The following is a 24503-nucleotide window of genomic DNA, read 5'->3' on the forward strand; positions in this document are numbered from 1 at the left end:
AAAATAAATGTATTCATTTAGATTTAGATTTTTTGTGCTTGTCAATGTTTGCCAAAGGTTTACCTTCAAAGTGCAACAGCCAATTTTATATAAAATTCGAACCTGGAGATAAGTAAAGCATGCCAACATAAAGCTTGAATACTTTTTGGATTTTATACTTTGGAACCTGGGGTTGGAGCTTTTTGATCAAAGGAGAGTAAAAAGAAAATCATTTAAATGTTCACCTATTTGAATATTAGAGAGCTAATCTTACCTCATGTACCTTTGAGCTGCACTTTTTTGCAAATGCATCACTCGTTTGAGGCTGATTAAATCTGAGATTTTAAACTGCTTGTGAAAACGGGATGTTTTTCATCAACATTAAAGAAGAAGAAATGGGACTAGATAGTTGACAAATCGCTTTTTTTTTTTCTGAGCACTTCATAGCTTAAAAATCAACAAAATGCAGAAAACTAATAAAAAACTAAATTTCAACATTCTCTTTTATATATATATAGATATATATTGCTTCTTATTTCTTTAGATTATTTTTATAGTAGGACTGATTAAAGTGTATATTATGAAAATTAGAACTGCACAAAGTGCAACCAGTTCATTCAAACTAATTACGAGGATTGATAAAACTAGCAAAAAACTAAAATCAAAAGCAAAATCTACTAAAAAGCTCAGAGCTCAAAGCTTAAAAATGACCAAAAAGAGTTACAACAATATAAACTGTGAGATTACTGGATTTATCCCACAGTAAAACCACACCACTCACCTGTTAGAGCCCTGAGTTTCACGCAGCAGGCCACATAGTCATCGAAGTAGATCCTGCCTCCCCGACTAAAGCGCTTGATGATGCATCCCAAAGCTTGAGGGCTCACTCTGTACCCTGTAAAAACCACATCACAGAAATACAATTTCAGCGGATTGTTGCAACCTAGAATTGCATTCACAAAATATAAATAAATAAATAAAAATATTGGGGCAGTCTGTGGCAGGGAAGCATTTTAGCGAATAACACCGGGTCTGACGTTACTGCATTCTTTGCTCGGAAGTGCCTCATTGCGCAACCATGGAGATGTGGCATCTATCATATGGTTTAGCTTAATGACTGTATATTAGTTTAATCAGCTACTGAACATTTCCTCAATGACCTGCCCCACCTGCTAATTAATTAAGTTACGGTACGTCTTGCTTCAGTTAATATATACAGGGAATTAACTAATATAATTATTATTTATATTTTAACATTGACTACTAATCTGTGTTACACATTCAAATTGTGTCAGTCAGAATGTGTAACATATATTAGTAGCTAATTAAACTAAGATTTGTATTATGCCCAAATAAACCTCTTTGAACAATAATTCTTGGAGAGGTTTTCTATGCGATCTACGATGCCCGTGGCGCCTTTTCTGATCAGAGAAGAATCGCACAACACACAGAATGGAGCAAATGTTCTTCTTTAGTTTAATGCAGATAACAGACAAGTATATATACACACACACACTGGAAAAAACCTGAGCTAAAACTGTTCCTGATTGGGAAAGAAGACATAATAAACGGAGATGTGTAAGCCCAGATAAAGACTTCCTGTATACCTTACATACTCACATCATAAAGATCCTATAGACACTGAACAGATAACAGGAATGTGTTTAGAGAACCAGTGTGAGAACCATCTTAACACTAGCCTATTCAGTCATCAAGCTAAACCATATTATAGCTGCTACATCTCCATTGTAAATGCAATGCGCATTTTATTTTTTTTTGTGTGTGAATGCAATGCGCTTCTGTAGCAACCTGGAACGATTACAAGCATTTTAATTGCAGCAACGATGTGAATTTCCCCTTAACATCACAGTTCCCGAAAGTGGTTTCTGTTTTGCTTCCGTCTTCACCACTTGCACTGTGATTAGTTTGCTACCCGCCTGTGTTCACCTGTTCTGTGGTAGTCACTGATTTGTTAGTCCATGTTCACTGTTCATTGTGAAGTCTTGTAGCATTAGTGTAAATCCCTCCTTGTCTGTGTACTACAAAAATGGATTACCCTTGTTTCCATTTTCATGCATATATTTTTGGTGTTTTGACATCTGCCATGGACTTTGATTGTTAATGCAGTCCAAAATAAAAGCTTGTGCTGAGTTTACACACTTGTACCCTTCCTCCTACCGCATGTAACAGTTCTGAAGACCAGAAGCTCCATTGCATTTTATACAACACAGCTTTAAGAGAGTATAAAATCAACATAAAAAAAAGATGATATGTGGATTAAAATAAAAATCCGAATGCCTTGGCCTGCCATATTCAAAACTTTCACATGCTCATGTTGTACAGAATTTATGCCATCTAATTTTAATCATGCTGACTGACTTGATGAAGTCCACAGTCTGCTTTTTTAACGCTGCTTACTCGTGAAAAAAGTCATAGCAGTAACACCATCAGCTGAAGAAAACTTTGGTTGATCCAATATACTACTGGTTGGCCACCATTGTTTTGATGGATTAACATTGTTTTACATTCACAAGAAACCAAAGCAGGTGTGGGTCCACAAAGGTGGGTGTAGGTTTTCATTCCAACCAATCAAAGGCCACACATGATATTCCATTGAAAATGAAGATCCAAACCAATGTGGAATCTTGTGTGGCTTGGTTGAAATGAAAACCTGCACCCACACCAGTCCTTTGTGTAAAAGATTGGACACTGAACTAAGGTAAACTAAGGAACCAAGGAAAAATTGGTTGTGAGATATTTGCCAACTTACCCATGCTAGTAATGCTCTGAGACAACTCGTGAGGCTCCACACTGCCACTGTTGTCTCGGTCGACCATCATGAAGTTCTGCTTCCAGCCATTCAGCACTGTAAACAGTTCCTTAAACTCAGTGAAGCCCATCTTACCTGAATAATCTCTCTGGGTGGGCACTGTTAAAGAGAATCAACCAGCTGCTGACCAAACATTAACAATTCAAATTCTCAGACAGAACCTGGCTGGAGAATTTCACTAAATAGTGATCTCTTGGGAATTTAGGACGTAATAGACTATAGTGTTTACACAGAATGATGAGGAAAAAATAAAGAAACCTGCAGTGACTGTGGTAAGAAAATCAATCCTTGTTGATTATTGAAAGAGGACTGTCCACATTCGACCACGTTCGAGATGGAAGGCTATGATGACTCAGGTAAGCAATCTACAACCATGACAAGCAGAGTCAGACTGCTGACCATTGAGTACAGTGGAATCTTCAATTGCAAACTCCATTCGTTCCGGAAAAGTGCTTGCAATGCAATTTATTCTTAATGCAAAGCGAATTTTCCCGTAGGAAACAATGTAAACTCAGATAATCCGTTCCACACATCCAAAAATCTTCTTCTTTATTCATATAAAAATCATTTTTCATGGTATTTTATGTACAAATTGAGAAACAAATAACAATGAATAAGAATTAAATAAATTAACCTATACTTTATCTTTAAAAACAGCAAAGGTGGAGGAGGAGGAGGGGTATTGTTTGGAGAGACAAATCTCCTTCCATGAGAACACACGTGGTCACAATACTATAGTAAACGGCACGTCTTTACACGAATGCGCAAAGCGTTCGTAAAAGCACATAATTCCCAATCCAAGATTCCACTGTACATACATGTAGACCTTCGAATCCTGGAAATATTTTTCCAGTTTTCAAATGTCAAATCTGTGCACACTGTAGCCTCACAGTTGAATCCTGATATGGTCTCCTGCTATTGTTAAACCTCAAGGCTTAGCAGCTTAGCATGTTAATTTCTGACCTGTTTTTCTGCTCATCGTGTTTGTAAAGAGCACTAATTTGAGTTTAGTGTTTTCTCAAAGAGAACAAAAATCTTCAGAATATACAGAATTCAGCATTGCTATTGGAAACTCTGCTTCAGAATTTTGTAACACTGTGCTGTACTTGTACAGATAAAATCCCAGTGACAGGGACTTTAAAATAATAAATTAGCAACTTACTAATAGCAATATACATTTTTTCATTGTACAATTATGACCATAAATGTTTCATACTTTTATACCCTAAAGTTAGAATCTACTATACAGATGCTCCCCACTTTAGGAACTTTTGCAGCTAAACACAAACTTGTCCTCAAAGTGAAATTTGTTCGAGTCGAAAAATTCTACGCGGAGGAGAATCGCCGCTAGCTAGTCATCGACCGTAATATTTCTACATGATGCGCACTGGAATAGGGCGAATTTTTATAATTTTTTATTACGTAATACAAAATATTGTATACAGTATTTCAATTATTATGATTTGTTTTAGTATATTTTATAGTTTATTTGATAGTATTTATAGCTCTTACGTCATTAGGAGATATGTGTAGTCAATAACGAACACAGTAACAACTTAGAAACAAAAATACATGGTAAGTTGGGGAAGGACTGTACTACATATATCATACTATGAGGCAGAAAATCAAAAACAATTTGTTTCCCCACATTTCTGTAAAGGATACATCCAGCATGGCAATCATAATTCTGCACGTCTCCAAACTGAAAGCTGCAAACAAAACAAATGTGTTTTTATATCAAATGTTCATCTTTCCTTATAATGAATTTCAACCTAAAATTCACCTATAATGAATGACAACCAAACAAACTTAGGAACCTGGTTTATAACAAACTTGAATAAACTTGAAACAGGTTCATAACAACCTTCTGAACCTGGATGATTCCTTAAAGTCTTTCTGGCCTAAATTGAACAAACATATTCCCTAAAGAACTTCATTGTCAAATGAGTGAAAAAAAAGAATGATAAGAAGCTCAGAAATGCAGAGAGAGAGCTACATGGACTACAGTGACAAACACCTGGCAACAGACAGGATTTATAAATGGTGGATGTAACCACAATGTAGTTACAGAAATTACATTTGCTTTGAGAAAAGACAGAATAAGGTATAAAGGAGTGTAGAGCTATGAGGGAACTTCAATATCAATATATCAAAAGCAATTTGTGCAACATGAAAGACATGGATTTCATTTTGTTCAACATTGGGAACGTAAAATTCTTAATAAAAATAAATGCTACTTTTTGTTATAGATAATTTGTCAGTGTTTGGCTTTATTCATCTGGTATTTTCTAGCTTTACTTTGTTCCAAAAATTGTCATTTAATTATGTGTTTATTAACAAAAAATTCAAACACATATATAAACTATATGAACAAAAGTTTGTGGACACCTGACCATAAAAACTGTATGTGCTTTTTAAACATCCGGTTCCATATTTAGTCTTCAATTGCTGTTATAATAACCTCCACTCTTTTGGGAAGATGTTCTACCAGATTGAGTGTTGTTCCTCCTACCCGTTGATGTTCAATGGGTGATCTAGCTTTTTCCTCCCATACACCAAATCTTTGGAATTCTCACCTCATTGAGATCAGACAGACTGAATCTTTTATTGTTTTTAAATCTGATCTTAAAACCTGATTTTTAAAAATTATATATATCTTTTTTTGTGATGCATTTGTGATGTTTATTTTATTATTATTGTTATTTTATATATTTGTAATTAATATTTTATGCTTGGAACTCTCTTAGATGTAACTTTTAAAGACATTATATAAAATAAACAATATTCTTATTATTGTAATTTAGCCACTAGGGTGTTAGTACAGTCAGGCACTGAGGTAAGTGTGGTAAGGAGGCCTGCGGTGCAGTCAGCGTTTCAATTCGTCCCAAAGGTGTTCAATAAGGTTGGGGTCAGCGTGCAATAGCAGGCCATTCAAGATCCTTAACTCCTACCCATGTACACCATATCTTCATGGAGCTCACTTTGTGCACAGAGACATTATCATGCTGGAACAGGTTTGGGTCTCCTAGTTCAAGATCAAGGAAAATATATGACCAGTGTATTTGTGTGTGTGTGTGTGTGTGTGTGTGTGTGTGTGTGTGTGTGTGTGTGTGTGTGTGTGTGCTCTAAATGCTCATTTTCTTATCTGGCCACGAGGTCACACTTGCACGCAGCTGCCAAGAATTCATAGCAGTCATAGATTTTTTTATTTTTTAGAAAAGTACATATATGGAAACTGGAATGGCGTACAAACTTAGCTCTGTTTGCTAATTGGTTACACCAACTTCCTGTTCCAGATATTATGTAACCTTGTGCATTGCAGAGCAGTACTGAATTCACCATTGCCATAGCCTTTCCTCTTGTACACAATTAAGTAGGGTCAGTATTTTCCCCAGATGTTCATTTATATCACAACTATAAAAATACTACAGCTGTTCAACAGTACACTGGTTACAGTATAGTGTTATGTAATCGATTATTGTGCACCAAGAAGCAAACCAAATATATACTAATATACTGGTCATGACACTGAGCGACAGCGAGCAGAGGTTTTAATGGGTTTATATCTGATCACACCACAGCATGAAGACAAACGACTCCATTTGGTGCACTCCACAGTCTGCACTGCTAGTACAGTGGCATAATTATCATCTGTGTAATGGAACCAAATGGACTACACTTACCTAATAATTACAGGTTATTTCTGACCAGTAAAAGGTGAATTATTAGGGTCAAATACGAAAAATGAAAAGATTTTCCATTCAATAGTTTTGAGGGTGTTATGATCTTCGAAGGTGGAATACTGCAGTAAAATGAGCATACACATTTTTTTTGCCAGAGCAGTCAGGCATTCGTTCATCAGATATTGCCCCATTTTGGCTCTAGCTCATACATTTTCAAGCACTTTTTCAAATAAATATAAGTATTCAGACACTTGACTGTTCCAGCTATATGTGGTTCTTCCCCAAAAGATCACCACAAAGTTGGAAGCACACACTTGTATTTGTCATCTTTGGATGTGGTAGCATAGCATTTCCCATTTGCTTAATCTAGAAGAGCAAAACCTGTTCCAGAATGACAATGCCTCTGTTCACAACGCCAGCTCCAAAAAGATATCGTCTACATAGATCAGAGTGGGGGATTTTGATTAGCCTGCTAACAAAGCTCTGAACTGAACCCTACTAAACGCTGACTGCACCCTGGGCCTCCTCACCCTACATTTGTATCATCTCACCCACCTACTTCGCTTCAGCAAATGCACCAATGAAAACATTTTCTGAACTATTCACACTATATTTGACAAACATTTTATTCTCTCTCACTCTACTTACGAGCGTAAGTGCCACTGATGCCAGTCTGCGTTAAACACCTCTGGAGCTCCTCGGCATCAACCTCACCATCCTAACAAAATCAAATCACATGACTGATCAACACACAGGCCAGGGTTTCTACAGAGTTATCTCATCTTAAAAATGAAGAAATCTGGCCAAATAGTTCAAACAGAAGTTTTGCCAATTTGAATCTCACCTGGCCAGCTATAGCTGTGAAGTAACCCCACATTGGGTCTTGGGCAGGGGCTGGGGCAAAGGTGCCAGGATAGGCACCATACTGTTGTTGGTAGGATCCTGGGGGAGGGACACCCATTGGGCCCCCTGGCATTTGACCACCATACTGAGAGGCAGAAAAGCAGAGTAAAAAAATAATTACATGAAGGTGTTATACAGGGTATACCACCAAGAAAGTAAATTGTACCTAACCAGAAGATATAAATGAAGTTTTTAATATTTATATTTTAGCCACCAAAAAAATGTTTGGTTCTGCTAAACCATAAAGATGCCATGCAAAAGGGAAAAATTAATGATAGGAAATCCTATGCTGTCCTCTTTTTAAAATATCATACACAACCTTAACCACAGCATCTGTCACTTACCTACAATAAATAATTAATATAATGGTAAAGATACTGTTTCTACAAAGAAATGTTCAGTTTTGGATTATTGCGAAGGCGAAGAAAAGACATAAAGCTTCAGAAAGATTTTGCATTAAAAGTAAGGGTTCTGCTATGGAAAGGCAAAAAGAGTTGTACGGATTTACTTACGCTGCTCTTGTCTTAGGTGTGCACAAATGAATTAAGTAAAGAAAAGTAATTAGTAATTGTAATTTCCTTACGGGGAAAACTATTTTTCTGTAGTTAACACAAAAGCAATATGATTTCTTGCAATTTAATCCAAACATAAAACACAAACAAAAAAAAAAAACACCGCATTTTCTATTCAAGATACGGCCACAGTCATCTGTGGCTGAGAGTCCAGATAGCAAGAATGGCTGTGTTTTCGGATGGGAGGAATGCGCTCTCTCCATTCTCTCTCTCCCCTGTCAATCACAAACACATTCGGGGAATAATAAGGGGGATTTCTTTTTATTTTTATATGAAAGAGGGTGGATAGTGCTTTCATTTGCCTTCATACACAAGCACAGTTTTTCTTTTTTGTTGAGTTGCACAATGCACCTGGCTCTTTATTTATTATCATTATTACATTTCTTATTAAAGTGTATGGTTTGTTATACATATGTTTTGCAACTGTTTAACCCAATTTAAAAAAATAAGAAAACCACACATACTTAGAGGATTAAAAAAATCACATGCCACACGATAATAACTGTTTAACAAAATATACGGTTTAAAAAAATCTTTATGAAAGAGGAAGTGGGATGAGAGAAACTTTCGGGGGGAGAGTTTCTATAGATTATAAGTATTATTTATTGCACATTTTAAGTCAGCCTTCTTCCTTTACGGATTGTTGTTACATACATTTTCTTCTCAAAGGCAGTAACTGTTATATGCTTGTTAGTTTGCCTGGATTTGTTTAACTGGAAATAGTTGCAGACAGAAGAAGAAATTTTAGTACTATAAAAGGATCAGAAATACTAGAATCAGAAATAATATTTGCTCATTTGGTGAGTGAAGTTTATTTATGCATAAATAAGGATACTTAATAATTCCTTGTTTCTCTCGCCTGGTCATCCCTCTACCCTTTTACTCTTTCCCTCTGTGTTGCTCCATCTTTCTCTCTCTCTCTGTGACCAGCTTCTTCTTTTCAGGTCTGCCTGATTCATCCTGATTTCCTACCTCTGGATAAAGATACTGAGCAACTCAGGAACTACAACAATGGATTTGGATTTGGAATTAATATCAACAATCTTCTACAATGCTATAGGACTGCAATTTGCATGAAGAGTTCTGCATTTAAGTGCCGATCACTGAACAGCACAATGGACATTGTGTAATGAATGGACATTCGGTGTCACCCAGATGAGGAAGGGCTCCTTTTTGAGTCCCGTTCCTCTCAAGGATTCTTCCTCATACCATTTCAGAAAGTTTTTAATTTGCCACTTTCGCCATTGGCACTAATATATAAATTCAGATTTAATCATCTCTTTATCTCTATAAAGTTGCTTTGGGGCAGCGTTCATTGTATTGAACTCAATTGATTTTCCAATAATGTGTTTATTTTATTAAATTTTTTTTTACCACATCAATTTGCCAAATATTACTTTTAAAACTCTGATCTTTATTTTATATCATATCATATTTTCATGTTATATTTAACAAGTCATATTGATGCTGGAGACTCATTCCACAAATACTAAACGTCTCCTTAAAGAAAGCTTCACCACGTCCATCGTGACAAGCAAGCATTTTACATCGATTTCTCAAGAGCCAGCAGTACAAATTTCTTCAAAATGTGTAACTATAGAAACAACAGTATTTAAAAACGAGATCAAGTGCAATATTTTTAAACCTATGATTTGCTATGCAGTTGCTCCGACTGTCAGACTAATGTCAATTTATCAACACATTCTGACCAATCACAAACAAAAGCTCAATAGTGATGTGTACAAAAAACAAACCATTATTTGTATTACAAACAAGGTATGGCCTGCTTTCTACTCAAATATAAACAGCACAAATGACTAGCCTGGTAAAGAAGAATTCCCAGTTGTATATGACAAAATATTGAGAAGAGGAAAGTTTTCATCAATGACTGTTGGTCGGTTTTTGAATGTGTGTATATTTTTCCATGTCCCTTAAAACCTAAGTATTTTGTCCATCTGTGACACACAATATTATTTTAAAAAGTAAATACAAAATATGTATAATTTAAAATAATACTACTAATAATAATAAATATAATACTAGAATACTCGCAGACCAATTGTGACAACTCTTGTTACAAAACTCACTATTGTCAATATTGACCTGGGAGCCAAACAAAAAACAGACCTTGGGCTGATATAAAATCCTACACATTTGAAAAAGTCAGAGCGGGATTAAGTCTATGGTCTGAACTGTCTACAATCTTTACAATTTGAATCAGTTCATGTTTAAACCTGCTACATGCAGCACTGCCATCTGCCATTTAACTTCATCCTAAAGCTTTCGTCGTGCCAAATACAAAACCCCATGATTTTTGTTTCCAGATATTGAAGTATATGCCATGCTAGCATAACAATTTAAGACAAACCTCTGGTAATTTATGTGTAGCTGTTGCTGTACCCATAGTACAGACATACTAAAAAGTGTCAAAACACCCAGAATTTATTCAGATCTAACAAAGTCCTTGCATTGATTCAATTATTCTTAATCAACCCTGCATCAAGTCCAATCAAGTTTACAGGAAATCTTAGATTCTATCAGGATTCCAATGTTTACTGTGTTTATAGCACAAAGCAAGGATTTAACATGAGAGTACAGGACGCTAAAGCAGTGATGCATTGACTTGTCTTTATTTGTCTTCAGTAAATGCTTTGTCCTGATCAGGGTGGATTAAATTGCTTATTGGTTTGCATTGGGAGAAACAGAACCAACTACGTTTGTCTGAAATATATATAAGTCATAACTACGGCAGCTAAAGGGATTGGTCAGAATTTTTAAAAGTTCAAAATAAATAAAAAAATACATAAAAAGTCCCCCTCATGCACTACTAATGTTTGGACCAAATTAACTAAAGACATTTACTTTACATAGAACATCTGCAACGTTGTGTTTAATTCTAGCAAGCTGAAAAAATCATTTTCAGCCCTAAAAAAAGTAATGTGAAGCGAATGAAACTCATCTGCATAGCAAATCAAATGCTGCTACTTCACGCTTCCTAGTGACTCATTTGTGACTCATTTCAAGAACTTCTATCAATCAACAATAAACCACTAACGACTTGATCTCTTATTTGGTTTAATTATAGCTCACTAATTAGGCTTGGTGATGTACTACGGTAGCCAGTGACATTTATCGCAAATTCTGTTATATTACCAGACATGACAACCTTTATCAATTTTGAGTAGGAGGTCGCAAAAATGTCATGAGTACGCTTGTACGAGTTATCGCTCAAAAAATAAATCAAGAAGATGAGCTGATTGATATGATCAACTTTTTTCTATCTCGCCAATAATAAAAGCTCTCATCTGATGAGAGCTTGGCGCAAGTAGGCACGTCGTGCTTTCTGTTAGGTTATATCGTGTCAATGTGTACTACCGAAGACACTGAAAAACGATGATGACTTTGACCCTTGTGTCTGTTTACCATTATGATTATCGATGAGACTTTGACATCTTCGTCTGCTTGTATTTTGACCCTTTGCAATAGATGATGTTACTGTGCACTTGGGCTGCCTTCAATAAAAGACGTGCTTTTTTTCTTTCAAAATTCAGACACAGTGACTAATAAAGAAATTCAGAATGAGGTACAGATAAAGGTAGACAGAAAGCTCACAACTGCTTTCTGAAAACAGGAGATTGCAAGCAGTTGCCAAAAGAAATTGCACTGGATTGGATTTCCCCAAAGCAGCACTCGTTTCTTGTTTCTCACAGCTCCATTTGATCACTCACAATCAGAAACACCACTTTTACCACAACGAGATACTTTAAAGTCTTCTACACCAGCAGAATTGATTCCTGGTAGCTAAATACTCGGGTAGCTATACAACACAGCGTTGTCTCGCTTTTGTGTTTATCGGCTTGTTTTTTTACCACACAGCCTTGAAAAAAAAAAAATAATAATTATATATATGCTGACATTTGTATGTATAATTAATAGATTTGGTTCAATTCTACAGTGAAAGTTTTGTTTGTGTTATTTCATTTTGCTGCCATCTTGGGTCCATACATACTTACTTATAGTGCTGTTTTTATCAACAGGGCATAAAATAAAACTTTCATTGAACAAGCCTGTCTTGAGGCACTGTGGTTGTAATATAACAAAAACTCGAAAAAGTGAATCATGGGACGCCCTGGAAACCGCTTCTTTAGAACACAATTCCGATATCCCACCGACACACCTATTCTCGGAGAAATGTTTTTCCGAAGAATTTCCAGTTTCTTAGTCAGGTTTAGACGTGTTCCGATGCTGTAGAATGACTGGTAAACATTTGTGTGAAAGGGTTCGAGCTTGTTGCTGCAAATTGGGTAAAGACCTGCAACATTACACAAAATATAGAAAACAATCCTGCTGGAATTTCTGAATGAAACAACAGTGCAGTCACACTCATTAAAGTATTAGAAGAAATCTCTAATGTTCTGATTATACATTAAGAAAAAGCAACTAATGCTTTTTTTTTTATCTCTGGTGAACTAGATTATATTTAAAACTTCTTTCCTCAGCATGGACATCTATTTTTACCCACAGTACCAACTCCTTGCTGATAACCATTCAATTAGGATTTTTTACATTGTTAAACTCGAACTTCAATTTCCAGCATAGTTTACAGAATAATATCTTATTAACACTGCTGCGTACAGCGTCAGAAGTAAAATAACACTTCTTACATTTAATGAGATTTTAATCTAGAATTTATGACACAGATCACACTCGGAAAATATACACCATTCATCACAGTCAGCAGTCAGTTGGCTAACTTGTTGCTTTAAAAAAAAAAGTCTTCACTGTTTCATCGTGTGCCAAAATTAATAAGATCATTCCAGCCACTGGGATACGGCTTATGACGTTTGCACAGAAGTTACCTTTTCAGGTCTACCTACTGAGAATAATGCAGCGGCACTTTAGTGTTTTGTCTGTCCAACCCTTTCGGCTCAAAAGCATTCTTTGATGGCACAACCATCATCCCTTTCTCGCTCATCACATGCCATATCGCCGAGCTCTAGCCATCTCTGTATCTCAACGGTGTTATCAATTGTGCATCATATCATTTCAGATTTCAGTGGATTTTTTTTTAATGCATATGACAAACGAAGCGAGAAATCAAGCTCTTGCTCATTTGTTCTTAAGACTCTCAACACACCAAAATTTTTGATTTTCTCCCTCCTATAGTAACTGCTCTGGCAGTGCCTCCCAATGACGTCAGAAGGGGCACACCATCACTAACACCTCAGGAAATAACAGAGGTCCAGCATCAGCCATTAAATGATCACCAGCGCATGTGTTACAGTAGAAACACATTTGATGTTTTTTAGGGTGGAGGTTTCCTTAAACAAAACAACTTCCTGAAGAAGGAGGAAAAAAAAAAACAGCCTTAGGTTAGGCTTTAGATGTTAGGCCACTTCCTACCTGGAAGCAAGATGATCAAATGGAAAAAACATGCCGAGGGTTTATTTTTCCCCCAAAAGAGACTTCAATGTTTAATTACAACCACCAGTACCATGACATGTTTCTTCTTTATATATCTTTATCTGAATATACACACTTCGGCTTTAAAAATAATAGATGGGGGGTCGTCTTCCTTCTTCCCCATGCAATCAGAGGCAATCGTCCAGTAATTATTGAATGTTTATGTATGTGAATATATAATGATGATAAATATAAGCTTATGTGTTTAGATAAATACCCAGTCTACTTTCGTTTTGCCCTGCCCAAGACACGGATCCTAGCGCCCCTCGCCCACCTACCCCTGATCAGCTGGGCATTTCATCAACTATCGCGTTAAATATCAACTATTTTAACCTGTTCAAAACTATAATGTACAATTAGGTCTATTTTCTTTAGCCAAAATACCGATATTATCCCACATCCCATTAGAAAACACGTCCACTTCCGCTTGAATCTCGTACGATCATTAAAGACATGCGCAAAAGTGCGATAAAGAACTACAAGGTAAAAACTCACTCCGCTGTAAGGGTACGCCATGTCCCGCGATCGCACTGCCAGGAAACTGGAAATTTGAGAAAAGATCCGTGTGAAGTTGTGAAAACTATTTCCACTGAAAGCTTCGGGTTACCCTGGCGTTATTTCGATAAATCCCGCCTCCCGCGCCATGATTGGATGGACAGCTGTTCACTCACAGCTGAGTGACGCTGCTATTGGCAGGTCACTCTGTCACTCAATGATCGGGTGCCATGAGGGGGTGGGCTCGCGGTCTGGGGTTGGTGGGTGGAGGGAAAGGGGGCGTGTCACGTTCAATAACGTACATTATTTTATTGTTACCAAACCAAAAAAAAAAAAAAAAAAGAAAGAAATCTGATTGGTTAAAGCAACAGCTTCATGTTTTATTGTGCTGAACGCTGCCAGCGATCACACTGTCTATTCTGAAGGCTCAATGCAGAGGCTTTGACCTCGGCAACACGTGACGTGAGGAGTGAAAACTGATTGGATAGAAACTCTAACGTAAACGTACACTCGGTTACACAAAAGCTACGAAGGGTGGATTTGGAATTCGACTAAAAGAATCGGTACATGAATCACTAGAGAAGCGAATCTATTATATTCCAATTAAAAAAATCTAAATGTATTGTGAAATTGTCTTTTATTTATTTAGTAGTACATTAAGATGAGTATATTGAGGCTGACTATATGTGCTACCCATATTAGCTCATGATGAGAACTGCATGTCTAAGTACTGAATCATCAAATCACGTGACTCGGCTGTAAGGGAGCATGTCATTAAGTGATGACACATTGAATAAACGCATATTTTTTGTGGTAATTCTGTTTGAACGGAATTAAAAGATAGGGTCATTTTTATTATTGATTTCTTTAACCACCGCTACAAAATGGTGTGAACTATTTTTATTTTATTATTATTATTATTATTTATTTTTTGCTAAACCGGATGTTCTTGTTCTTGTTCGATATGATCATCTACCTAGCGGGCAAACCCGGAAGTGCGACGTTACAGTTTTCAGTAGCTGTTCTGGGTGTAATTAAAACATTTTTTTTTTTTTTTTGGTAAATAAAAAGACAGAAATACAAATAAGAACCCTTAAAACATTATAATACAAAATATTTACTATATTATTATTTCATATAAATTTATTATACATTACCTTAAATTTGGTATTCGAATTAAGGTTTTATTTTACATTAACATGAAAAAGAAAGCAAAGTTCTTCTCAGCAACCAATAAATATTTTTTTTTATTAATATTAATAAAATAATTAATATTTTTTGCAAAGTACAGTTATATGTGTCGCCACCAGATGGCGCCTGACACTAACCTCTTCTCTGTGTCCAAAAGTGTGTCTACCGAGGCAGCGAAATAAACTGAAAATATTTGGTCACAATAAACAAATTTAGCATAGTCAGCCTTGTAGACTTGGAGGAATTCTTTGCCATGAACAATTTTTTCAGTATTATCCTGCAGAAAGACTACCCTTTTGGAATACCATTGACATGAAGAGGTGTAACGTGGTCTACAAAATGTTTCGACAGGTGGTATATGTCAAAGCAACATCCACATGAATGCCAGGACCCAAGGTTTCCCAGCAGAACATTGCCCAGAGCAACACAACTGCCTCTGCCAGTTTACCTCGAACATTAGAATCATCAGAACAAGCCATTTTGTTAATTGCTTTGTGATCCAGTTCTGTAGCCATTGTATATGATTTTGGCAGTGGACAGATGTGACCAGATGTGCTTGCCTACACTTCTTACATGGCTTCAATTAATCCTTCCTGCCCATGACCCTGTTCCCAGTTTATCAGTTATCAGAATACTCCACAATACCTGCCATTTGGAGACGCACTAATCCATTTATTTAGCCATCACAATCTCCCTCTTTTTAAAATAATTTAGGTACTTATGCCAATACACTTATTTCTTAGTGTATGGGATATACTAACACATTTATTGGTGAAAAATAGGTCAAAATAATGTTTGGAATGTTATTAGTTTGAGAATGATCTATTTTCCTGGTCTGCACCAGGAAATCAAATGGTGTTTGACATTATTTGACATTCTAGGAACAGGTTTTTCATCAAACATTGGATGTTATGAAGGCATTGTCAGTTATACCATGAAATTGAAAAGGACCATTACTTACTTCTGATTAAGGATCAGAAAAGACTTGACAATATAATTCCAGTCTTCAACTGTCTAGATTCAGTGATCCTGTAACTCAGATTCTTGTTCTTGGTTATCAGAGTGAAACCCAATGAGATCTACTGTCTTCACCTGTGTCTCAGGGTGTTCTGGAGTTGCTTTACAGCTCACTACAGTTGTAAAGAGTGGTTATTTGAGTTGCTGTATCTTTCCTGTCAGCTCAAACCAACTAGCCATTTTACTCTGACCTCTTTCATCAGCAAAGTTTCAATGGTAAACATTCCAAAAGTCAAAACTCATTGATTTCTCATTTTTTCCCTTGTTGATAAGAACTTTTTTATTGCTATCTGCAGGATTGTATGCATTGCTTGGGCATTGGAAAGGTACAAGTGTTCCTAAGAAAGTGTTTAGATATGGTGATATTTATGTCTGTACTTTTGAGAGTCACTAACAGCTGAAACCAAATTCCTTGTGTGTCAACACACTTGACCAATAAACCTGATTCTGATTAAACTATTTAAGCTAGTCTGGATTGTTAGGTCATACCTCAGAAGAACAACATTACAAGGTTTAAGTGAAGCACAAAATAGTTTATTGTACCCAGTACAGATTATAAAGTATAATAGTGGATGTAAAGGTAACCCATAAACCCCATGTTACAGATCTGTCATCCCACGTACTGCTGAATAAGACCCACTGGTAAGCCATACCATTACAATTGCAAGCTTCTATGTCTCAGCAGTTATTAGAACATCTCTGTAATGCAAATTGGAGCACAAAAACCCAACACTGGGATAACTTTAGACAGCTATAGCAATGTTTAAATGATTAGATTGTCAGATACGTTTCTCTTAAATCCACATTTGGACAAGTTCATTTTTAAATGCAGGAAGTCCAATCCCCCCACATAGTAAGTTTATAAAAAAAAAATTTTAAAAAGAGAGAAAAGTTTGATTTTCTGTCTAAATAGAGCCCAAGTTTCCACTGTGTAAATTTAACAAATATTTGAGCGAGAAAGGTCTGGAATATAGCTTGTGCAACAATGAAAACGAATGCAGGCGTTTGCAAAAATATACTTATATAATATACATAGATTTTTACTCTTTTAATATTTCTACAAAAGAAGAAACGCTTGCACTTTTTTCAGGCTGGTAATAATAAAAGCAGGTGCACATACTTGTCTGGAATATTATACAAACTTTCCATTAAAACATGTTACATACTTTAATAAATTCAGCATTTGGATAGCATTAAAAGATGCCATAGACTTTTTTTTTCTTTTTTAAGAAATTTCACCTAAGCACAGAGCTGAGAAATACACAGCCAGGTTTAGAGACAAGAAACAGTGCACAAAAGCCATTTTAGAGTATTCACTTAAAGATTTATACATAGAAAACCTGAAGCTGGTTCAAAAATATGGCAGCGCCCATTTTAGTGTTGACCGAAGTAAAAATAATTAAAATAAAATAAAAAGCCTGCAAGACAAAATGTCATGTGCATTACAGTAGAGAATGTGTGTGCTTGGTGAAAACAGTTCAAAGGACATTATGAAGAGGATCAAAGGGCCGAACACAATACAGAAAAAAAGATACAAGCATGTGTGTGTGATATATTTATACATGCCAGTAAATTAGGTTTGTGTGTAAGAAGGAAATAAATCATGCATGTGAATGTGGACTTGTTTGGTCCTGCTCAATGAGTGGAGGTGATTCGAGAGTCCAATCGGAGATGAAAGCAGTTCAGAAAGCGTAGCCGTCAGGGAAAGACAGCCCTGCCAAGCATTGATCCCTGCCATCTGCGCAAGAGGCTCTGCTGGCTTCATCGTAGTGGGAGAGAGGAACCGTGTCATCCTCGGGGACCTGCATCGCATCAGGGTCGGCTTTTAGGCACGGCCTCTGGTTATCGGGGAAGGCCATGGAGAAGAGCGCTTCTGGGTCGCATACAAACTTGTACACGTACCGCTCTCCTGCAACCTGTGTTCGAGAGAAACGTAGAAGTTGATCGAAAATTCTAATCAGAACTGGAAGAATTAGATACGGTACGATTTTAGACTTGACTAGTTAGGTGTTGTTTAACAGGGAGGAATGCACAGATAGGTTTTGTTTTATAATATATTAATATTTCACCAGTTATCCAAAAGCATTTCATATGGACTCATGATAAAACAAGGGGTATACCACAAACTAATGGCATAAAATGTTACATATTACAACTAATCAGATGGGTTTCATGATGTAAACTACTCAAAAAAGGAAGGAAAAATTGGAACGGGAACGTGCCTTTACCTTCTGCATGATGCCCTTCTCATAGTAATAGCGGAGAGATCGGCTCAGCTTGTCATAGTTCATGGCAGGCCTGTTTTTCTGAATTCCCAGCGCCTGGCCACCTACACACACACACACACACACACACACACACACACACACACACACACACACACACACACACACACACACACACAAATTAGTTCTCTACACACAGGAAAAAACATATCAATTATGCAATCACATTCTCCAAACTGACCTCTTCAGGCTCAATGAGTTTAAACTCAAGCCCACGGCCGGTCCACGCAATGAAGTGGCTGTTAGATGGATCGTCCAAGAGCGTGACCAGAAATTGCCAGAGTTGCAGAGAGCCCCGCCTTTGGTATGGGGGCCCCTCCCTGAAGCTCACCCCTTCCTGTTTGCACTTTCCTTCGAGCCGCTCAGGCACAACACACGCGTCTTCGTAATAGAGGTGAGGCTCTCCATCATACATGAAGCCTGGATATGGAGGAAACATGAGAGCCTCAGGTTAACCTCCAAAGTCTCTGGAATGGCTGAAATCAACATTGAATTGATGGCGAAAACAAAGAAAGTGTAGGTGCAATTACTCTGCGTGAGACGATGTATAAATCTTTACCTTCATTGTTAGCCTGATAGAAGTTCGATGACTTCCCAAAGGATGACTGACAATTCTGTATTTCTGCAATAAGGGCAAACTCGATTTAGTTGGTTCAATTTATTCATGTTATGAACAACAAAAAAATTAAATCAACCACAATCAAAAGTTAACAATGACTCAAGTGAGCGATTGTGCTGTTTTAGTGTTAAAAAAGGATTCGTTGTTACATCACACAAGTAGAACAAACAGAGAAAAAGTGAGTGTGGATACGGTGCAACCCATCATTGCTCACCAGAATCAATGCCAAATTCTCGGGGCTCCTGTTTGATGGGCATGTGATGGAACGATGAGACACGACTGGCTGCAACATTAGAGGCCCTATGTTCAGGGTACCGTGGGTCCACCATCTCTTGTTTAAAGCCCCGTGGAGGAAGTGGGATTACCGGCTCAGACATTTGGCGATGGTATTGCGGCCGGTTCTCTCGTGGAAAGTGGTTGGTGTTCTGCGGTGGGTATGGAGTCCCAGAGCGAGCATCGGGCTGTGGGAAAGGCAGACATGGCTCTGATAGTTGCCTGTGGAACCTACAGAAGGAATAAATACAAGAGTTAGCGTGGGCCTTTAACCTTTGGAATAAAAATAGCTTCTCATTCTGGGTCAGCATGGAATCCTTAAGAGGTTAATACCCAAAGACTGAGCGAGAGCTGATTAGAGGACGACTAACTGCTCCAGCAGAAGACACACAGGAAATTAGATCGGTTAACTGATGCACCGAATCAACTCACATGTTCAAGATTTGTTTTAAGTCATATAATGGTGTCCAAAAAAAACCCATTTTAAATAAATAATGTATTATTAATGTAAAGTATTAAATTATGTGCATCATTTTCAAGTGAGTGAATTGTTTGTAAAGTGCTGAAATAAAAGGTTTTAATTGAATATTTATTTAGGTTGTAGCTCTGATCCAGAAGTACTCCTGTCCTACATTTTGACCCTGCACTCTAATACTGTACCAAGTAATCTGATCCAACTAATTAGCTGCTAATTTAACACATGGTTTCAGCAAGTCTGTGCAGGAAAAACACAAATGCTCGACTCCACAACCAGGTTTGCAAACTGCATGCGAATCCTAACACATCTATCATTCAGAATTTTAAATTAAGCATGTGGTGTCAGAAACTGGAGGTCTCTAAGAAACACTAGTATCTAGTATCATACCTGTGATCTGCATTGTAGGAGGCGTCTGGGTGAGTGACAGGTGGGCGGGGCACTGCAAAAGGTGGGCTTTGGCTTTGAACTGTGTTCTGTATTCTTTGATGAGTGTGGCCAGTCACAGCTGGTATCCCCTGTGTCTGAGTATGGACTGGAGGTGTGACTCTTTTCTGCAGGGGATGTGTCCCTGGGTTATGTGCAGAGTTGCAAGGTGATACAGGGGTAGGGGGTGATGTCAGGGGTTTACTGAATCCAAATGGCTTCCTTTCATAGGCACTGATGAGAAACAGACGTGTGGAAATGTCAGGGTTTTTTTTTTATTTTTTATACGCAGCATGTTTCAGTGTAACTACAACAAACATTAGAAAACATACCTGTAGCTGTAAAGGCACTTCTCTCCATATGGCGAGAGTCTTTGCTCTTGTCCACAGGGGGAAAAGTTTCTGCTTGGACTGTCTTCCCTTTTCACTTTGGTTTGTGGTGGGCCATGGAACATCACTACAAAAATGGAAAATAGTATTAATTTATGTCAGGTGGCTTTTAGAATCATTGCAACCAAATACCGTGAAATGAAACAGTCGACTGACAAAAAACATTGCTAGATGATTGAAGCTCATGGAACCCAGTTTCGTGTTGGGCAGCATTATTAAATGACAATTACATCACTATGGTTTGAAAGTGTGTTTATTTACTCATAAAACGTCATGGAACCTATAGATTTATGCATGATCTCAGTAAAATGGCAATGTTTTTTCCCCAGGCATGCTGAAAGAGGCTTCTGTGAGACTAATCGGCCCTCTGCCAAAGCCGTAGCACAATGTCAAACTAACACACACACACAAACAGACACCCTTACACAAACTAATGCATGTGCATATACTCGCTAGACACACACAGTCACATTATCACTATAGAACACAAACATAATTGCACTTCAAAATCCAAAAGCCATATGGGGGTTAAAAAAAAAGCCTAACAAGGGGAAACAGAAGGACTAGTGTACCGCATATAATGAAGTGTGTGTGTGTATCCTGACCCATTAAAATGTCACAGTGCTGAAGGCCATGGTGATTTACGGCACTGCAGTCGGATGTTGGGGCCCTGCACAGCATCTATCCCTGAGTGAGCGCACACACTTCTTCAACCCAGAACACGGTATAAGGAATGACACAGAGCCCACTGGGATCCTTTCAGTTGTAGTTATTTTTTTTTATACCCCTAAATCTTATGCCAAAATCCAAAAGAGAAACAACTGCCTTTGGCGAGTACAATGGGCCTGGGATCGCTCACGAAAAACCTGATTTGCAAAGTCTTGTTTCATTATACAGAATTGAAAGTGGTGTTTTACAGATACACGTTTGTTTTGTACCTTCCATGCTTTATTCTGAGACCTTTAATGCAACGAGGGTGTTTTTTTTCCTTTCGAGTTCACCAATGACATTATTTGGCAATCTCGGGAAAGTACACAATAACTGGGTCTATAGTTCATGAACTGTGGATTGTTACACTACAGCCTGCAATTAATAATTGATAAAATCACATGCAAAGTAGCACATTTTGGCAGACCTACAAACCCATCATATAAACCCAAATACTGTAACTTAGGTCAGATACTTACAGTTGTCCTGGAAATCTGGAACAAACTGTTCAGTGTCAGGTACTTGGGCTAGAGTGAGTAAAATAAACAAAATGTCTCATTGTAGTCATTGAAGTCTGTTAAACATTCAATACATGCACACCGATTTAACATATGGAATTCATTTTAGTCAGCTTTGAACTCAACGCAGTGATTTTAGACAGCGAATTGAAAGCTTACCTTCAGCTATCCATATTTCTTGCAGCCGACTCAGGTCCTGAAACAGCTCTGGAAAGGATGACGTTTGAATAAGAATTAGGCATGAAAAAAATTATGGTTTGTGCACGTTTGCCCGAAACTAATCCTTTTGTTTTATATTATAGGGCCGTATTCAGGTGAGACAAAGTAACGCTGATTACCTTCGGTGTCTTGAGCGAGCTCACTGTCCATGAACTTCCTCTTTCTCTCACTCAGTGGCTTGCATGATGGCTCCTTGGCCTGACATTTCTGCAAACACGGATGATTGTGATTAAAAACAGTGGGCTTTGATACTCCAAATAGCCGACTTCTAAATCTTATAATGAAATGTGGCCAGAATCTAAACACTCTGATGAGTAAAATAAGATGATGCACCTTTCCTTACGTAATCACAGTACATTTGTATGCCTTCCTTTATTTTTTTTTCTCAGGTCAGACACATAGTAAAGGCACATGAGGATTTCACACCAATGGAAAAAAAAAAAGTTTCGATTTAGTTCCTTGAAAGGGGTGATGAAACTTACATTAGGTGGCACCACAAAAGGGACCTGTTGATCATAAAAGCTGTCCATGCTGTGAGATGAACAGCGCAGGGTGGACAAATCAAATGAGGGAACGATGGAGGGAGACACGTCTCTCAAGGGGCAGATCTCCACGCTGGTTAGGTCCTGATTGGGAAGAGCCGAGAAAAATTGCACTTAGAGAAGGATAAACACATAGGCAGCTGTCAGCAATCATCTCATGCCACGAGAGGACTGGAACAACTGTCCCTTTGATCATTCGTGTCCCACCAGTTTGTTTGTTTGTCCCTGCAACCCTTTAGAATCTCAGATAAAGAATGGGGATACCAGATTACAATGTGCATTATTTCACAACACAGATGTACACTTAGCATTAACCAGTGAGACATTTATAAACCAGAGTGCCCATTAAATGTCTATAATCTATAAAAGGACAGATTTCACCTTATACACCCTCAAATGTTTCAGACCATTAAGAAATAATTAAATGCACTATTACAGTGTACTTTCCCAGACAAAAGTAATAATAATAATAATAATAATAATAATAATAAAGGCACAGAATTATAAACCACAACGAAAGAGCAGAGAGGGGGGTGTCCAGTGATCAACCTACCACGTGAAGAAAAGATTTCACATCATGCACACACAAACATTTTACACTCTTAAGGATGGATTAAAGGCACATTTTTCCCCAGGTAAAATAAGTAACAATGAAGGCAAAAAAGAAGAAATGCATGCATGCATACTTAAAAACACAAGAAAAAGAAAGGGTACAACTTGGTGTCTTTACTTCTGAGTGCTCGTGCGTGCGTGCTTTCTTTCTTTCTTTTCTTTCCTGACCCAAGAACTAGATTATCATGCCATGAAAAAAAAAACCCTCACTGCAATCTTGGCAAACCGTGCACTAAAATAGGATGCAATTAAAAAACAGCCATCATTTACTGTTATTGCTTTCTAGATTATGAAACGGACGTGAGCAGAAACCCAGGCTCTGCCCTCTATATAAATAGAAGTGCATGCAATTTATACAGCAGTGAGCTCGCGCACTTGGTTTTAAAGTTTTAACGACCTTTGGGGGGGATTAAAAACTCAGTAGAGGAATGGGTTAACTCGAAGACTCTTTGAGTTCAAGAAGTTCAGTCCCTCTGGCTTTTCTCTCCCCCTCTTTCTACACCCCCTTGTTTTTCTCAATGAAGTGAAATTTGATCCTTCTGGCGCTGCGCGAGCGGAAAAAAAAAACTCGCTCCATTCATACAAATCCCGACACTGTGCGCAACTCGAGCGCAGCAAGGCGGCAAGGAAATTCGATTGAAAACCGCATGCAATACAAAGGACCCCGCATATTATATAATTCAATAAATAAATAAAAAAATAACAATCAAAGCAAACAAAGTAGCGCGAGGGGAAAATGGTGGAGCGAGATTCAGGCAAAGAAAATGGCGGAATCGCGAGCAGGGGGATAAACATCTATTTAAACTTCTCAACAACAAATAAAAAAAAATACACAAAAAATAAAATCACCATTCCGTGTATTACCAGCAAACCTCAACAATATAATATATGCAAATATACTCACCCTTCTATACTTTAATCCTAATAAGTGTTTAAAAAAAATAAACAGGAATGCTTTAACTCCAAAGAAAAACACACGAGCCTGAGGGTGCACGCTTTGCTGCGCGCTTAGAAAACCTCAGCCAGACTGAACATTTTCTCAATGGAATCGCCTGCTCAGCCTAGGGCTGGTGCTTAACTCCAGAATGCACGCGCATTGGCTATTCTACACGCCACTCAAGTTATCGACCAATGAGCGCTCGCAAATGATTTACGTACGCACGAGACTGCGGGCAGCCAATAGCAGCGAGGTCCTTTCCTGTTTTTATGAATGGCTGGGTTTCATTCAACAACCAGATGTTTCTCTAAGGTGGATGCTGCTCTTAAAGGGCCAGGCACGCATGAATTAAAGCCTGAAAACAACA

General features: G+C 37.6%; 2 protein-coding genes across 2 annotated transcripts in view; both read right to left on the reverse strand.

Annotated features, from left to right (window-relative positions):
• gca (grancalcin) overlaps positions 1 to 14076 on the reverse strand; it is a 16792-nt gene extending 2716 nt beyond the window's left edge. The window contains exons 1-6 of the mRNA XM_046871049.1: positions 13926 to 14076; positions 7337 to 7480; positions 7141 to 7210; positions 4475 to 4518; positions 2750 to 2897; positions 761 to 874 (exon numbers count right to left, since the gene is read on the reverse strand). Coding sequence (XP_046727005.1) covers positions 761 to 874; positions 2750 to 2897; positions 4475 to 4518; positions 7141 to 7210; positions 7337 to 7480; positions 13926 to 13946 — 541 coding nt within the window. The 5' untranslated portion in view covers positions 13947 to 14076. The remainder of the gene's footprint in view (positions 1 to 760; positions 875 to 2749; positions 2898 to 4474; positions 4519 to 7140; positions 7211 to 7336; positions 7481 to 13925) is intronic.
• A 2569-nt stretch (positions 14077 to 16645) lies between these two features.
• etv5b (ETS variant transcription factor 5b) lies at positions 16646 to 24255 on the reverse strand. The gene is given in 13 exon segments (XM_046859288.1): positions 16646 to 18049; positions 18362 to 18447; positions 18450 to 18462; positions 18600 to 18838; positions 18978 to 19040; positions 19252 to 19541; positions 20176 to 20445; positions 20544 to 20667; positions 21788 to 21835; positions 21986 to 22033; positions 22165 to 22252; positions 22528 to 22671; positions 24104 to 24255. Coding segments are annotated over 12 exon segments (1551 nt in total). The 5' UTR covers positions 22576 to 22671; positions 24104 to 24255; the 3' UTR covers positions 16646 to 17815.
• Positions 24256 to 24503: the final 248 nt, after the last annotated feature.

This window comes from Silurus meridionalis, chromosome 1 (assembly GCF_014805685.1).
Source record: "Silurus meridionalis isolate SWU-2019-XX chromosome 1, ASM1480568v1, whole genome shotgun sequence".
NCBI classification, from domain to species: domain Eukaryota; kingdom Metazoa; phylum Chordata; class Actinopteri; order Siluriformes; family Siluridae; genus Silurus; species Silurus meridionalis.